Source organism: Hemitrygon akajei, chromosome 19, assembly GCF_048418815.1.
Source record: "Hemitrygon akajei chromosome 19, sHemAka1.3, whole genome shotgun sequence".
Lineage (NCBI taxonomy): Eukaryota > Metazoa > Chordata > Chondrichthyes > Myliobatiformes > Dasyatidae > Hemitrygon > Hemitrygon akajei.
Window position 1 is genome coordinate 61,344,978 of NC_133142.1, and position 15,354 is coordinate 61,360,331.

Consider the following 15,354-nt stretch of genomic DNA (forward strand, 5'->3'; position numbering starts at 1 on the left):
CCTTTGAAGCACAAGTTGGCCAAGTGGAGAGTCAGATGCCAAATGTATCAGTTTGAGAGGATGGGAATGGGCTTGTCAAGATCCTCCATTGGAACCACCTTCTGCCTTTGTTGACCCAGAGCCGGACCTGGAGACTACACCTAGTAAGAGGACTCTGCGGCGACATGGGATGACTAAAGAATCAACAGCAGGAGAGATTAGACCAGCCCCCGCCCAAGCGGGATACTGATTCGGAGGATGAGGAAATTGGGTTGTGGTATATGCTGCCTTTTGCTAACTCCCCACTGACTGAGGAAGAGATTCCCAATCCTTCTCACGCTGAGTCAGGTGAAATCTGGGGAGTGGGGGGCTATCTATGAACGGACTGGGTTTCAGCGAGACATTGAAAGAGATGAAGTGGGGCTCAACCAGGGGACAGAGGGGTCCGAGTTGCAGGAGGGCAGGGGTGATGGACCAGGGGAGGCCTCACCAGGTAGACCAGAAATATCCCGTTGACTCTAAAATATCTTCCTATTTGTGGCAGAACAAAAATCCGAGATTAGGTAAAAAATATTTACAGAAGTCAAAGAAAGAAGGCGGCTTGGCTTTACCAAACCTAAGATTTTACTACTGGGCAGTTAATATACGGTATTTGATATTTTGGACACAAGAATTGACTACAGTAGCTGGCCCACAATGGGTAAATTTAGAATGTAAATCTGTGCAAGATTTCTCATTGATCTCAATATTAGGATCTTCACTTCCTTTTTCGTTACTCAAAATTAATAAACAGATAACTAATCCCATAGTTAAGTATACATTACGAATCTGGTTTCAATTTCGTAAATCTTTTGGCTTGAATAAGTTTATACTGTCAAGTCCTATAATATCTAATTACTTCTTTCGGCCATCATCTATAGATCAGGCTTTTTTCCTATGGAAAACAAAAGGTATAAAATGTTTTCGTGATCTGTATTTGGATGATAACATTATGTCCTTTGAACAGTTATCTAACAAATACAATTTACCTAAAACCCATTTTTTTAGATACTTACAAATTAGAAATTTTATATATAATGAATTAAAGTCTTTTTCGAAAGAATGTCCACTGGACATTACAGAGAGAATTTTAACTCTTAATCCTTATCAAAAGGGTTTAGTAGCTATCATTTACAATATGATTATGAAGATACAGCCGGATATATCAGAAAAAATTAAGAAGGAATGGCAGGAAGAATTGCATTGCCCTATATCTACTGAGCAATGGGAAAAAATTTTATTATTGGTAAACTCATCCTCTATTTGTGCTAAACATGCTCTAATACAATTCAAGGTTGTACACAGAGCCCATATGTCTAAAAATAAAATTGCTCGATTTTATTCTTATGTTAATCCAACCTGTGATAGATGTCATTCTGATATTGCTACATTGACTCATATGTTTTGGTCTTGTCCTTGTTTACAAAGCTATTGGAAGGATATTTTTAATATCATTTCAAGAGTTTTAAATATTAATCTTCAACCACATCCTTTTACTGCTATTTTTGGTCTACCTATGATAGATAATATGTGTTTATCTGCTTCTTCTCAGCGAATGATTGCATTTGCTACACTATTGGCTAGAAGATCTATTTTATTGAACTGGAAAGAAATTAATCCTCCAACTGTATTTCAGTGGCTCTCTCAAACCATTTCCTGTTTGAGTTTAGAAAAAATTAGAAGTGTGGTCTTTAACTCCTCAGTTAAATTTGAGGAAACTTGGAGACCATTTATTCAACATTTTCATGTGAGTTAAATGGTCTGATCCTGAACCTTATAGCTACCATCCTGAATTGTATAAATGGAGGTTCGGAGTCATTGGCACTACTGTGTGTACTTAACATTATACAATTGCCCATGTTAGTTTTTTTTTATATATTGTTTTTTTTTTCTTTTTTTTGGGGTTTTTTTTTTGTGCTTTTTGTCTTAAATCCTTCATATTAATATTATAAGTTTGGGAGACCTTTTACATTGATAATATATAATTGATTATTAATGAATCTATTGTGTACTCTCAAATGTTTTTTTGTACTTATATTTTACTTATGTTATGTTCTTAAAATCAATAAAAAGATTTAAAAAGAAATATCCCAAGGAGTGTCGGAACCTTGAAGAAGTAAATGAGGAGGTAAGGAGGTCTCAAACAGTCAGGTGGCCACTGGATAGGCTGGCCAATGTAGCACCAGGGGAGCTAAGTCACTGACTTTTACACCTGGGTTGGACTTTGTGCTTTGTATGAAGGGTTGGTAAATTATCTCAATGTCACGAGGCCGTGACTAATTTTGGTGGGGGAGAGTATAAGACCCTGGGAAGGGTTTCACAGCTAATGTAATGGTCTTTCTGTAGAAGCAGTGTTTGGGTTATGGTTAGTGACAATGGGTGCTTTGGAATGTCAGCCATCCAATGAAGGGAGTGTGTTTTCGTGCTGTGTGCCTGACACTGAGGTGATCTGGGTCTTTTGTTCGGTGAGAGATGGACAGAGAAGATGCTGGAGAGGAGAGGTCGTAGGAGTGGATTTGGAGTGGGGCCGGGATTTGACGAAGCCCAGGGAAGTCGAATGAAGGATTGGCAAAGGGGAAACCGTGAGCTCCAACTTGTGTACATTCAACTGTTTCATTAAAATGGGCCCATTTCTTTTCCTTTCTTTCCTAACCCTTCACTCAAATTAAGAATTATAAAACTAAATTGTTTAATTGTATATGGTGCACTGTCTGTTATTTCATGGTACTGGTTTGTAACAGGGTAACAAATCATGCAACATCCATGCGAACAGGGGGTTTTGGGTGAGTTTACACCTCAATCTCATGTGTTTGGCGGGGTGAGAGATTGTCTTCCCTAGACTTAGGCAGCTGACAGAACCTGAGGGTTACGCAGTTATACAGAGAATGTACAAACTCTTTACAGATAGCAGTGGGAATCAAACACAATAATCTTTGTGCTAAAGTGATTGTGCTAAATGCTACCCGGAACACTTGTAGGACTATGTTCAGATCTGGTCGCCTCAGTATAGGAAGTTAAATGAAGCTTTAGAGAAGGTGCAGGGAGATTTACCAGGACGCTGCCTGGATTAAAGAGCATGTCTAATGAGGTTAGGTTGAGTGAGCTAGGGCTTTTCTCTTTGGAGAAAAGGGGGATGAGGTGTGACTTGATAGAGGTGCACAAAATAAGAGACATAGATATGAGTGAACAGCCAGTGGCTCATACAAAAGGGTGTTATTCTAAGGTGATTGCAGGAGAGTACAGGGGTTATCAGAGGAATTTTTTTGAAATGCAGAGTGGTGGGTACATAGAATGCATTGCCGGGGTGGTGATAGAGCCATACATATTAGGAATATTTAAGATATTCTTAGAAAGGCACTCAAAGGATGATAGAAAAATGGAGGGCTATGTGGAAGGGTTAGATTGATCTCAGAGTTAAAAGGCCGGCAAACATCATGGGCCAAATGGCCTGTACCATGTCATGTTGTTCTATGTTGTAGCTTCTACAGTCAAAACATTTAGACACTATAGCCAAGAAAGCTCACAAACACCTTGATTTCCACAGAAGGCTAAAGAAATTTGGCATGTCTTTGTTCCTCCACACCAGAAACTTCAACTGTACTGTTTTCCATAGATGTTGCCTAGCCTGCTGAGTTCTTCCAGCACTTTGTGTGTATTTCTTTCTGACCTTGTTCTGGCTTTGCATCCTATCACCTGCCTGCACTGCACTTTCTCATTACTGCAACACTGTTCTGCATACTGTTATTGATTTCCTCATATTACCCCAGGGCAATGTTGCAACAACATTATCTATATGGATGGCATGCAAAACACGATTTCACTATAGCTCAGTACATGTGACAACAATAAACCAATTCACCAGGTTGTTTACATGCAAATTCTTTTGTGTTCACCCAATCACCCATCCTGCTAAGAAGAACTTAACAGTTCTCCTTTAAAAAAACATTAGAAACAAACTTAGAAGGTTGGTGACTCTGAAAGGAGACACAGAGTCTCAGTCTTTGACTAAAGTGAGGGTGGAGCTTAAGAGGACGATGGTGCCTAACTGCGACTCCTTTGCTTGCATCTTTGGAAACAGCTCTTTTTCTATCTTTGCTATCTCTATTTTTCCTTTTCGGGGTTCCTTTGAAGACCCTGACTTTGGTTCTTTGCGGGAATGGGACCCACACGACTGGCTGCTATTCGATATCCCAAGGGACGCGGTCTAGAAGACTAGCACGACTTCAGGGTTCTGGGATTTTGTGGCACTGGAGGCGGGCAGAGTCAAGGTCAGTACCGCCGTCTGGTGTGTCATGGGAGACGGAAGATCGTAAGCAGTGAGCTGGCTGCTGGCTGTGTGCCCAGAGATCCGAGATCTTTGGGCACAGAAAAAGCGATGCAATAGACTTTTAACATCGTTATGTCTCCCCTCTCACTGTGAAACGGGGACACCTCTTTTTCCCTTATTAGGGAGAGACAGAGCTTTTGGTATGCCAAATTACTGGGTGAATGAGTAGTCTTTGTGTGGGAGGGGGAGCTGAGGGGGGTGCTTTGGGGTTTGAACATTTGTTGTTCATTCTTTGAGGCACTCCTCTGTTTTTGTGGATAGTTGAGAAGAAAAAATTTCAGGATGTATATAGTTTCATTTCAGGATATATCATTTCTCTGACATTAAATGTACATTTGAAACCTTTAAGAGGAAGTAGCCATGCATAGCTGATCACACAGGGCTCCAGGGTAAACCCAAGCTCTGGCTGAAGTACAGATACCTGCCAGACACAAATGCATGACCACATTTACCATGCCTTAACCATATAACCATATAACAATTACAGCACGGAAACAGGCCATCTTGGCCCTTCTAGTCCGTGCCGACACTTACACTCACCCAGTCCCACTGGCCCACACTCAGCCCATAACCCTCCATTCATTTCCTATCCATATACCTATCCAATTTTAATTTAAATGACAATACTGAACCTGCCTCTACCACTTCTACTGGAAGCTCGTTCCACACAGCCACCACTCTCTGAGTAAAGAAATTCCCCCTCGTGTTACCCTTAAACTTTTGCCCCCTAACTCTCAACTCATGTCCTCTTGTTTGAATCTCCCCTACTCTCAATGGAAAAAGCCTATCCACGTCAACTCGATCTTTCCCCCTCATAATTTTAAATACCTCTATCAAGTCTCCCCTCAACCTTCTACACTCCAAAGAATAAAGACCTAACTTGTTCAACCTTTTCCTGTAATTTAGGTGCTGAAGCCCAGGTAACATTCTAGTAAATCTTCTCTGTACTCTCTCTATTTTGTTGATATCTTTCCTATAATTTGGTGACCAGAACTGTACACAATACTCCAAATTCGGCCTTACCAATGCCTTGTACAATTTTAACATTACATCCCAACTCCTATACTCAATGCTCTGATTTATAAAGGCCAGCATACCAAAAGCTTTCTTCACCACCCTATCCACATGAGATTCCACCTTCAGGGAACTATGCACCATTATTCCTAGATCACTCTGTTCTACTGCATTCTTCAATGCCCTACCATTTACCATGCCTTGAAAGGAGGAAACACGCTGGACCATCTGAGATGCCCTAATGATGGCTGCATTCATAATAGGAGGCATCTATGGTGATAACTAAAGGGAGGCAAGGGGTCCTTCCTGTAGTCTGTCACATTGCATCTTATTGACAGGACCCTTCTCTCAAGCCTCCAACAAGGGACCAAAGACCAACTTCCCCAACTGTGCTGTGCATTTCATCCACCTCGCAGACGTGGTCTGTGCTGTGCATCTACTCTGAGATACATGTAGGGAGCAACACCAGCCACCGGACACTGCCTCTTTTGATGTTAGAAAAACTTCTGAATCCATCAACTAAGAGAAATTATGGAACATCCTCTGAAATGCGTCCATTCTAAAAATACCATCTAATGAGTCCAACCAATGGGTCCATCACAAACACCATTCCCATGTGAGACTGGGGCCAGGCAAGGCTGTGTCATTAGCCTAACCGCTTCTCAATTTTCTTCACTGCAATGCCACACCTCAGCCCTAACAGTTGTTCAATCTTCACTGCAGTCTGGTGGAGACTTGCTTTCCAAAAGAATCTAGAAATACTTCCATAGTTCTTAAATTATTTTCATAGCATAGAAAGGGGTCCATTGTCCAAACTGGCTCTCAAAGCAGTCCCCTCAATCTCATTTCTCAACTTACATCCCTGTAACCTATTTGTCATCACATACGACCACAAACCCTTCCCTGAACCCAAAGGCATCCACGTTATACCAAGGGTATACTAGCCAATAAACCTACAACTTCAGTTGTTGAACAGTCGAATTAAAAAGATATTTAAGGCAGATTACCACACCGGGCAGTATCCTATTTTGCTTCTGTCTATTATTATATACAATGAAATTGGAAATTATGTTTTAGCTTATAGAGTCCTGTTGAACAACTGAAGTGATAAAATGCCTCTTGAGTTTAACATTCTGATTGAAGATTGCTGCTTTGTTGCTATGCCAAACTAACATATCATCTAGAATGGGTACACATCACAGTTTACTGTTCCCTGGAAATGCTGTGGCCACAGCTAAGTCCCATACCTTTCCGAATCTCCTCCCTGATCTGAGCCTCCATCTCCTCCATCTGAATCAGGGTCTTCTGCCAATATCGTTCTGCTCGTCGACTCTTTGTGCAGAAAATGACCAAAGCTAGAAAACACAGAATGGTTACTGAAGGGAGGAAGCCATTCAGCCCACAGGCCCTGTACAGTGTGGCTGGGATCACTCCCTCACCCCTCCCCACAGCCATGAAAGTTCTCCACAAACAGGAACAGTTTAAGGTGAAGGTGAGTAGTCTGAACCATTCCCATGGGCTCTCTACCAGTCACGGACAGATGCCTTCACCCAACCCAGGATTATTTCCAGAACAGAGGAAGAAACAAAAGAGACTGAGGAGGCTTATAAACCAGTTCTGGAAAGAAAGTGAGGATGGAAGGGTTATTGGATGAGCGTGGGGGGGCAATGAGGAAGGAGGGAAGCTAGGGGTGAGGAGGAAGATGGAGGTAGGTGTGAAGACAGAGAGGGAGGTGGGAATGAGTGGGGGAGCTGGGAGGGATAGAGGGAGGAGAGGGAAGTGGGATTGAAGGAGAAAGCAGAGTGGGAGTAAGGAGATCAGTGTGACAAAGGCAGTGATGGTAGAAGTGAGAGAGGAGAGGAGGGGAGGTGAGTGTTGGAAGTAAGGAAAGAGTGGGAGGTAAGTGAGCTGGACCAAGTTTCAATGTCAGATTCTCTTTGCAGACCTGTCTGGGCCTGCAGAGTGCTTCCAGCCTTGTCTATTGATGTCAGAGCATTAGTTCTATGATGTGCACAAAACAAGCCCAGCTGAAATTATCACCTTCTAGCACTTTCACTGAGGACATGTCAACAAACGAGACAAGTGAACTTCTTACCGATGCCACAAGCCAGCAGCAGTAACAGGCAGACCACGATCGATATCACAACTCTAGTCTCACTCTCTCCCAGCTGCACCATTGCAATTGTCACATTGTAGTTTCCCACCTGCATCTAGATCAGAGCGTACAAAGGACAAGTAGAGAATAGGGCACTGGGAACTAGCAATAAAGGAGAACACTTTGAGAAACAGCCACAAAGCATATGAATAAAAACAACAAGGAATCACACACAAATCCAACGTGTACTGAGATGGGAACATGGGGGACGCCCAGCTCACAGCAACAAGTGACTGATCAAGCAGGGCTTGCTGCTCCAGCCTTTCAAGTCATGAGGTGTGCACCACATGCACTAGTGACTGGAATTCCAAAGAGAAAAGAAAATTCCAAAAGGAAGGCCCACTATATGTGATTTTCTAAAAACGTTAGCTATAACAGACGACAGGAAAGTTTGTGGAGCTGCTGATAGTGGGACAATCTTAGGTTATAGCGTGATGTCGATCAGCTGGTAAACTGGGTGGAGCATTGCAGATAGTGTTTAATCCTGATATGTGCAGGTGATGCACTTTGGCAGGTCTAAAACTGCAAGATATACACCACGAATAGTAGGACCTCATGGAGTATTGAAGAGGGATCTTGGTGGACAAATTCTGAAAATCCATGAAGATAGCAGATGATTTGCTGAAGAACACTTGCTTTCATTAGTCAAACATAGAATAAGAGTGGTTATAAAATTTTGGTTAGGCCTCAGCTGAGTACAGTTCTGGTCACCACAGTATAGGAACAATACACTGAGAGGATTCAGAGATTAATCAGGATAGTGAAGCAAAAACAGAAATAATGGAAGGACTCAGGCAGGACGCTCCCCGGGATGGAACATTACAGTTATGAGGAGAAACTGAATGTGCTGGGTTTGTTTTCCTTGGAGTAGAGAAGGCCAAGCCAGGATGTGATAGAAGTGTACAAAATTATGATGAGGATAGATAAGGTAGACAGCAAGAAACACTTTCCCATGGCAGAGGGGCTGCAAAACCAGGGTGTGTAAGTTTAGAGGGGGGATCGGAGAGAACATTATCCACACACCGCATGGCTGTTATCAGTAACATGTGACCGGAGGGGTTCATGAAGCCAGAGATTCCCCCAGAATTAAAGAAGTATTCAAATGAAAAACTGAATCACAAAGATCTAGGAAGCTATGGAACAACGGCTGGAGAATGGGAATTGTATAAACAGGTACAGTTGGCCCTCCATATCCGCGGGGGATTGGTTCTGAGACCCCCCCCCCCGTGGATAACAAAAAACGCGGATGCTCAAGTCCCTTATTTAACCTGGATCAGTGCGGTGGTCTTTAGGACCCAGAAGAACCCCGGACTTCATTTAACCTGTCTCAGTACAGTGGAGATTAGGACCTGGCAGCCGAGCTCTGAATCTGCAGTGTTTCTGTTCACAAAAATAATCACGATCACGATTGGAAATAAAGTGGAAATAATAAAGCGATCAGAAAGAGGTGAAACGCCATTGGTCATTGGAAAAGCATTAGGCTTTTCCCAACAATTTGTACAATTTTAATGGAGCATGTGAAAGGCTCTGCCCCGATGAAAGCTACAATTATTACTAAGCAACGCAGTGGTTTAATTATTGAAATACGTATGTTTCTTAAGTGTTTTATATGCACAGAAAGGTAAAATATATACTATATACTAAGAAAAATGTTTGACTAACTAATGCTAAATAATACCGGATGTACCTGTTCCAACTTCAAATCCGACTTAAAGATGGACTCAGGAACGGAATTCATTCTTAACCCAGGGACTGCCTGTACTTTTAAGTCATTTCTAGATTACGTACTTATAATACCTAATACAATGTAAATGCTATGTAAATAGTTGTTATACTGTATTGTTTAGGGAATAATGACAAGAAAAAAAGTCTGTACATGCTCAAACAACGAGTGCTGGAGAGAGAACTTCCGGGTTTTCCCAATCCGCGGTTGGTTGAATCTGCACGACTGTAGTTCATGGTCAGCATTGACATGACATAGGTCAAAGGGCCTATTTCTCTGCTGTATGACTATGAATCTGGAGCATTCGTGTCACTCCAGTTTGCATGTAATCCCCACCCTGGATACCTACCCAACCACTCACGACTGCAACCCAGGACACTGTTCCCATCCCACAACCACGATCCCAAGCCAGAATCCAGTTGTGCCACTGATCTCATTGGTCTCTCTCACAACCAGTGAGACTCTGGTTGTGTTCATTTGGAGCATATGTCACCAACCATCTAGACAGAGAAAGGATACAGGCAGTTCCAGGGAACTGAGGATAAATTCAGAATGTGAGTGAAAAAGAACACGGGAATTTGTTTTTAAAGAGTCCATAGGGACTAGAGAAAGGAAAGCCTTCTATGTAAACTATATGATTCATGCCAATGATGCTGGGAAAATTGCTCAGTTTGTCTACAGGTAATTTCTCACAACTCCTTTGCTCCTTTTCCATTCCCCATTCTGTCTCCCTCTCACCCATGCTTTTCTCCTCACCTGTTTATCACCGCCCCCGGAGTGTCCCTCCTCCTCCTCTTTCTGCGATGGTCTCCTATCAGATTCCTTCTTCTTCAACCCCATATCTTTTTAGCCCATCACTAAAAAGGAGGGCTTGTCACCAGATCCCTATCCGCTCAGAGGACCGCCCCACACCGCCTTTGAGGCGGGCGGCAGGCTCTATCACTTACTGCGCGTCCCATTCGGTGTCACCAATGGTGTCTCGGTCTTCCAGAGGGAAATGGACCGGATGGTGGACCAGTGCCAACTGAAGACCACATTTCCCTATCTGGATAACATCACCATCTGTGGTCACGACTGGCCGGATCACAACGCCAACCTCCAACGATTTTTCCAAGTGGCCAAAGCCCTGAACCTTAGAGGCTCCCCCTCACCACAAAGCTTCACACTTCATATCCATTCCCCCACCTACCTGGTTTCCCTGTCATCTGGCTTCACCTAACACCTTCCAGCTCATTTTCCTTCCTTTGCCCACACTCTCACTTTCTTACTCTGACTTCGTCCCCCTTCATTTTCAGTCCTGAAGAAGGATCTTGGCCCAAAACACTGACTCTTTATTGTTCTCTATGGATGCTGCCTGACCTGCAGAGTTCCTCCACCATTTTAGACCATAAACTCATAAGACATTGGAGTAGAATTAGGCTATTTGGCCCATCGAGTCTGCTCTGGCATTCAATCATGGCTGATCCTTTTCTTCCCCCCCTTTTTTATTTTTTTATTTTATTTTTATTTTTTACATACTTGAAAAAGCTTTTACTATCCACTTCAATATTGTTTACTAGCTTGCTTTCTTATTTCATCTTTTCCTTCTAATGATTCTTTTAGTTGCTCACTGTAGTTCTTTTAAAAAGCTTCTCAATTCCCTATCTTCTCACTAACTTTTGCTTTGTTGTATGCCCTCTCTTTTGTTTTAACATTAGCTTTGACTTCCCTTGTCAGCCATGGTTGTACTATTTTGCCATTGGAGTATTTCTGTTTTTGGAATACATCCATCCTGCCCTTCCTCATATAGGAGCAGAAGCAGGCCATTCAGCCCATTCAATCATGGGCTGATCCAATTCTTCCAGTCACTCCCCTGCCTTCTCCCCATATCATTTGATGCCCTGGATAATCAAGAACCTACCTACCTCTGCCTTAAATACACCCAATGACTTGGCCTCCACTGCCGCTCATGGCAACAAATTCCACAGATTTACCACCCTCTGAATGAAGTAATTTCTCTGCATCTCTGTTCTAAATGGACGTCCTTCAATCCTGAAGTCATGCCCTCTTGTCCTAGACTCTCCTACCATGGCAAATAACTTTGCCATATCTAATCTGTTCAGGTCTTTTAACATTCTGAATGCTTTAAGAGATCCCCCTCATTCTCCTGAACTCCAGGGAACACAGCCAAATGTTCCTCATATGGTAACCCTTTCATTCCTGGAATCATTCTCGTGAATCTTCTCTGAACCCTAATGTCAGTATATCCTTTCTAAAATAAGGAGCCAAAACTGCACACAATACTCCAAGTGTGGTCTCATGAGTGTCTTATACAGCCTCAACATCACATCCTTGCTCTTATATTCTACACCTCCAGAAATGAATTCCAACATTGCATTTGCCTTCTTCACCACCGACTCAACCTAGAGGTTAACCTTTAGAGTATCCTGCACAACGACTCCCAAGTCCCTTTGTTTCTGCATTTTGAATTCTCTTCCCATCTAAGTAATTGTCTGCCCATTTATTTCTTCCACCAAAGTGCATAACCATAAACTTTCCAACATTGTATTTCATTTGCCACTTCTTTGCCCATTCCCCTAAACTATCTAAGTCTCTGCTTCCTCAATACTACCCACTCCTCCACCTATCTTTGCATCATTATCAAATTTAGCCACAAATCCATTAATCCTATAGTCCAAATCATTGACATACATCAATGATTCATGTCCCAACACCGGTCCTGTGGAACTCCACTGGTAACCGGCAGCCAGAATAGGATCCTTTTATTCCCAATCTCTGATTTCTGCTGATCTACCAATGCTCCACCCATGCTAGTAACTTCCCTGTAATTCCACAGGCTCTCATCTTGCTGAGCAGTCTCATGTACGGCAGCTTGTCAAAGGCCTTCTGAAAATCCGAGTACACCACATCCACTGTCTACCCTACTTGTAATTTCCTTTAAAAAAATATTGCAGTACGTTAGTCAGGCAGGATTTTCCTTTCAGGAAACCATGTTAGTTTTGTCCTACCTTGTCATGTGCCTTCAGGTAGTCTGTAATCTCATCCCTAACAATCGATTCCAACAACTTCCCAACTACTGATGTCAGGCTAACATGTCTATAGTTTCCTTTCTGCTGCCTCCCACCCTTCTTAAATAGCGGAGTAACATTGGCAATTTTCCTGTCATCCGGCACAAAGCAAGAATCTATCGATTCTTGAAAGGTCATTGTTAATGCCTCCGCAATCTCTCCAGCTACTTCATTCAGAACCTGCCTGCTCTGCCAGCATCTCTTTCCAGTTTACTTTAGCCAACTCCTCTCTAATACCACAGTAATTTCCTTTACCCTACTGAAATACTGCTACATCAGATTTTACTTTCTGCTTATCAAATTTCAAGTTGATCTCATTCATACTGTGATCACTAGCTCCTAAGGGCTCTTTTACCTTAAGCTCCCTAATCCCCTCTGGTTCATACATAGCACTCAATCCACTACAGCTGATCCTCTAGTAGGCTGAACTACTCTAAAAATCCATCTTGTAGGCATTCATCAAACTCACTCTCTTGAGATCTATTACCAACCTGATGTTCCCAATCGACCTGCATGTTGAAATCTCCCAAGACTATCATAACATTGCCCTTTTGACACGCCTTTTATGTTTCCTGTTGTAATCTGTGGTCCACATCCCAGCTATTGTTGGGACGCCTGTATATAACAGCCATCAGGGTCCTTTTACCTTTGCAATTTCTTAACTCAACCCACAAGGATTCAACATCTTCCGATCCTGTGTAATATTTTTCTACCAATTTGATGCCATTCTTTACCAGCGGAGCCACATCACCCCTTCTGCCTACCTTCCTGTCTCTCCGATACAAAGTGTAACCTTGGATATTCAGCTCCCAACTATAACCATCCTTTAGCTATGATTCAGTGATGGCCATAACATCACACCTGATAACCTGTTATAGTACAAGATCATACACTTAATTTCTTATACTCCGTGCATTGAGATATAAAACTTTGTATTTGCTACCTTTTTTTTTATCCCTAATGCACTGATACTCACCCCACTGACTGTAATTTTGCCCTATCATCTGCCTGCCCTTCCTGACAGTCTGACTACATGGTACCTTTGCCTTTATACCATCTGTCTTACCCTGAGTCCCTTCGTTCCAGTTCCTACCGCCCTGCCAAATTAGTTTAAACCCTCCCCAACAGCTCTAACAAACCTGCCTACAAGAATATTGGTCCCCCTCGGGTTCAGGTTTTGTGAGTTGCTCAGGATTTCCAGCATCAGCAGAATCTCTTGCATTTATAAAACTGTTCAGTCTCCTTTCTTTGCTATGAACCCAAAGTCTGTGCTGGGAGGGCAACTCTGTATTCACCTCCAATAACCCACACAGTGCAGTGTACAGGTTCAAACCCCTCCCACCCCCATCCACCAGCTTCCCTCCCAGTCGAGCAGTTGCCCGTGTTCAAAGGTTTGTGCATGTCTCCAGTTGTGGCTTTACAGTTGATCAAACAACTTCCTATTACTTACCACGACAGGCAACTGACGTTCATCAGAGTTGATTGAGACGTTCATGGTACAATGGATCTTTCCTTTAACAATGTAGATGTCACATGGAAAAGGGCCAATCATCACTTTATATTCCTCAGGAGCCAAGTTGAAGTTGTCTGGTGTTTTCTGTGAAAGGAGAAAGTTCCTAATGAGAGGCATTTCCTAATAAGTTCCTAAGGAGTGATCATAGCTGCGACATTTCTAAACAAGGGAGGAGAGCATGAGGGGACAGAAGGCAGACAGAACGTGAAGAGAGAAAGCGGTTCGTAATGTGAGCATGTCCACTCATTCTTCCCTCTCTCCGTCTTCTCTCAATGAGGAGACAGAGCAAGGAAAGGACAGATCTCATGGTTCTCTAATTCTGTGATTCCTGAATTGTGATCAGTGATAGGAAGTCACTCTCTCTGGGGTTCCCAGGACAATGATCAGGGACAGTCACCATGACTGTGCAACTTGACTTGAGTTCTCTGAATAGGTGACAAAGGTGCAAAATGAGGGCAAGGCAGAGGGTGTTACCTACATGGACTTCAGTAAGGCATCTGATAAGGTCACTCATGGTAGGCTGATGCTTAAGATAAAAATGCATTATCTCCAGACTTAATTGCAAATCAGAATTGACTTGCCCATAGAAGACAGGGAGTAAGGATGAAAGATTCTGGCAGAACCTCTGTTACTTATCAATGATTTGGTTAAAAATGTAGATGGGTGGATTGGCAAGTTTGTAGATGACATCAAGAGTAGTGGACTTCTGGACAATGTGAAGGACTATCAAAGAATACGGAGCAGGATATAGATCAGTTACAGATGTAGTTTAATCCAGGCAAGTATGAGGTGTCCCACTTTGAGAAGTTAAATGAAAGGAGAAACTATCCCTATTCATTCAGGGTTTCCTCTCTCCTATCAATCTTCCCCTGCACTCTAACAGGAACATCTCTCACTAACTCACCTTTAAAAGCTTCCCACATACCAGAGATCCCTTTGCCCACAAGCAACCTACATCAATCAACCTTTGCAAACTCCTGTCAAAATTTGCCTTGGCCCATTTCAGAACTTGAACCTGTCTAACCAGTTCTGTCCCTTTGCATAAATAACTTAAAAGTAATAGAATTATAGTCACTGGTCTGAAAGTACTCCTCACTGTCACCTTAGTCACTTGCTTGTCCCTATTACCCAAGAGCAGTTTGAGCTTTGTTTCCGCCCTAGAAAGGCCCTCTATATATTTTCTGAGGAAACATTCCTGGACACAATTAACAAATTCTTAACATCTAAACCCTTAACATTATAGCAGCCCCAGTCTAGTTAGTAAACTTAAAATTAGTTAAGTTAGTAAAGTTAAAATTCTCTACAATGACAATCCTATTATTCTTGCAACTCTCCATAACCTCCTTGCATTTTTGTTCCCTTGATACCTGTTGACTCTTTGGGAGTTTGTAGTTCAATATCAACAATGTGGTCATCCCCTTCTTATTTCTCAAAGATATATGTTCTTCAGTAGAAACAGCTAAGGATAAAAGGGCAGATGGGGCCATATTTTAATTTGGGGAAGGTGGTAGAGGTAGGACAGACACAGAGGCAAAG

The 15,354-nt window shown here is 42.4% G+C and overlaps 1 protein-coding gene across 1 annotated transcript in view; it reads right to left on the bottom strand.

The window, feature by feature from the left end:
• The window catches only part of plxnd1 (plexin D1), a 162,427-nt gene that overhangs the window by 53,882 nt on the left and 93,191 nt on the right, over positions 1–15,354 (bottom strand). Inside the window, exons 19-21 of the mRNA XM_073072614.1 lie at positions 13,756–13,902; positions 7,455–7,569; positions 6,607–6,714 (exon numbers count right to left, since the gene is read on the bottom strand). Coding sequence (XP_072928715.1) covers positions 6,607–6,714; positions 7,455–7,569; positions 13,756–13,902 — 370 coding nt within the window. The remainder of the gene's footprint in view (positions 1–6,606; positions 6,715–7,454; positions 7,570–13,755; positions 13,903–15,354) is intronic.